General features: G+C 41.3%; 1 protein-coding gene across 1 annotated transcript in view; it reads left to right on the top strand.

Annotated features, from left to right (window-relative positions):
• RBL1 (RB transcriptional corepressor like 1) overlaps positions 1–1697 on the top strand; it is a gene marked incomplete at its 3' end in the record, with an annotated part of 71099 nt that extends 69402 nt beyond the window's left edge. The window contains exon 18 of the mRNA XM_003787800.3: positions 1607–1697. Within this exon, the coding sequence (XP_003787848.1) occupies positions 1607–1697 (91 nt within the window). The remainder of the gene's footprint in view (positions 1–1606) is intronic.
• Between the last annotated feature and the right edge of the window lie 889 nt (positions 1698–2586).

The raw sequence follows: 2586 nt of genomic DNA, 5'->3' as shown, positions 1-2586 counted from the left end.
GTGGCGGGTGCTGTGAGCTGTGATGCCACGGCACTCTACCCAGGGTGATAGCTTGAGGCTCTATCTCAAAATAATAATAATAGTCTTTAATTATATGAGTCTTGATTCTCTGATAAGATTTAAATCTAGTAAATACTGAGAATTTATTAACTCCAGCTTCTCTTGTTCTCATCTGATAAGAACAGTTGCATCTTTGGATAGATGATATGAAGCATTTCTGATATTTTATTCTACCAGCTGTGGTGAAAGTCCCGTAAAAGCCTTCAGTCATAGAAATGAAAAATGTTGGCTCAGCACCTGCCACATATACTGGGGCCAGCAGGTTTGAACCCAGCCCAAGTCTGCCAAACAACGACGACGACAACAACAACAACAACAACAAAATGGCCAGCATTGTGGCAGGTGCCTGCAGTCCCAGCTACTTGAGAGGCTGAGGCAAGAGACTTGCATAAGCCTAAGAGTTTGAGGTTGCTGTGAGCTGTGACAGCACAGCACTCTACTGAGGGCAAGATAGAGAGACTATCTCAAAAACAAAAACAAAGAAATGAAAAATGTTAGCCTAATGGCCTAGCACATAGTCAGCATTTAATGTTAACTTCATGTTATTATTATAGCTGAAGAACACAAGTAGGTTGCCCTAAGGGTTTGACTATTAAAGAACCTAGCTTTTCGGCTCACAGGGAACATAATGGCCTCTTCTCTGGCCCTGGAGATCATAGAAAAAGAGAGAGAGCGCCACAAATGATTTCGCTTCTTAAACCCCAAAATACACTGATATTGAGCAATATAGTATGAAGTACAGGCATTTGTTATATCCTGTGACAAGCTAAGCTTAAGAGTTTCTGGGCCTCTTCAGAAAAATTCATCAGGAACAAAACCTATAGAGGTGTAGAATGTCCTTGAAGATTATGTGGCCATCTAAAAGGAGTGGGAATGGGCTGGGGACAGGAACATAAGAACCATTGAAATCAAATGATTGTTGTGTTAACCAATTTAAAGGAAGGAAGAACAAATTCAGATCTTTATTTGGCAAAACTTGGTGATCAGTCTTTTTTTTTTTTTTTTTTTGAGACAGAGCCTCAAGCTGTCCCCCTGGGCAGAGTGCCGTGGCATTACAGCTCACAGCAACCTCCAACTCCTGGACTCAAGCGAGTCTCCTGCCTCCGCCTCCCAAGTAGCTGGGACCACAGGCGCCCGCCACAACACCCGGCTATTTTTTTTTGGTTGCAGCCGTCATTGTTGTTTGGCGGGTCCGGGCTGGGGATTTGAACCCGCCACCTTAGGTGTACGTGGCTGGTGCCTTAGCCAGTTGAGCTATAGGCGCCGAGCCGATGATCAGTCTTTAGTTGCTACTTAGTTCGTCTTCTGTTTTGTAAACTAAGATGTCACATTTAAGATGGTAGGCTCTGCCTCAGTATCCCCTCTTTTAGGATGTTTGCCATAGTCTACAGTTACCAGAGCTAATAATATCTTACCCTTGATTACTACTTTATACAGGTAAACATTTTTTAATTGGCTTGATATTTTCTTCCTTTACATTTTGATCTTGCTTTAACTTGTGCTTCTTTGTGACTCAACTGTCCTTTTTTCCCCTTCTTGCCTGTAGGTATACAGAAGTGTTCTGTTGAAAAGTATTCCAAGAGAAGTTGTGGCATACAATAAAAAGATAAATGGTGATTTTGAAATGATAGATTGTGGTAAGTCATCTAATTTAACACGCTATATATAAAACACCTTTGAGATAAGGATGAGGCAGATATAGTATATAAGCCATTAATTTATCCCCTGCTAATTCTGGGGGGGTTTTTGTTTATTTTTTTCTTGAGACAGAGTCTCAAGCTGTCACCCTGGATAGAGTGCTGTAGCGTCACAGCTCACAGCAACCTCAAACTCTTGGGTTTAAGTGATTCTCTTACCTCAGCCTTCCGAGTTGCTGGGACTACAGGTGCCTACCACAGTGCCTGGCTTTTTTTGGTTGTAGTTGTCATTGTTGTTTGGCAGGCCTGAGTTGGATTCGAGCCTGCCAGTTCCAGTGTATGTGGCTAGTGCCCTAGCCGCTGACCTACAGGCACCGAGCCTTGTTAATTCTGTTTTGAAACTTTTCTACTTATACTTATTAATAAAACACTTGAAAGACACTTAATAAAATGTATATATCTGAATGGCAGAGAAAGCAAGATAGCTGTCATTGATCTTCCTGAGGAGACAAGGAAATATCCTGTTCAAATAAGCATACACGTGATTCTGCTACCATGGACAAGATGGCACACTCTTGTCACCATCATGCTAGGACTTTAAGCATAATATTTATATGCTTCTTCTGCCCATCTCCTTTTCCTTGTTTCGTCTTTCTATATATTTAAAGTACATGTAATAAGTACATAGTCTATATATGTTCAGTGATTTATTTAATTCAACAGTGTGAGTCATTTAGGCTATTTGTTATACACAGGTTTATAATGAACATTATTATAGTTTAATCTTTGGTCCACATTCTTAGGATAAATTCTTACAGAAAATTGGCTGGGCTCGGCGCCTATAGCTCAACCCGCTAAGGCGCCAGCCACGTACACCTAAGGTGGCGGG

The sequence above is a fragment of the Otolemur garnettii genome, unplaced genomic scaffold (assembly GCF_000181295.1).
Source record: "Otolemur garnettii isolate 467f Iridium unplaced genomic scaffold, OtoGar3 scaffold00023, whole genome shotgun sequence".
NCBI lineage: Eukaryota > Metazoa > Chordata > Mammalia > Primates > Galagidae > Otolemur > Otolemur garnettii.
The sequence above is the reverse complement of the archived record's forward strand: the minus strand, read 5'-3'. Positions and strand labels throughout refer to the sequence as shown.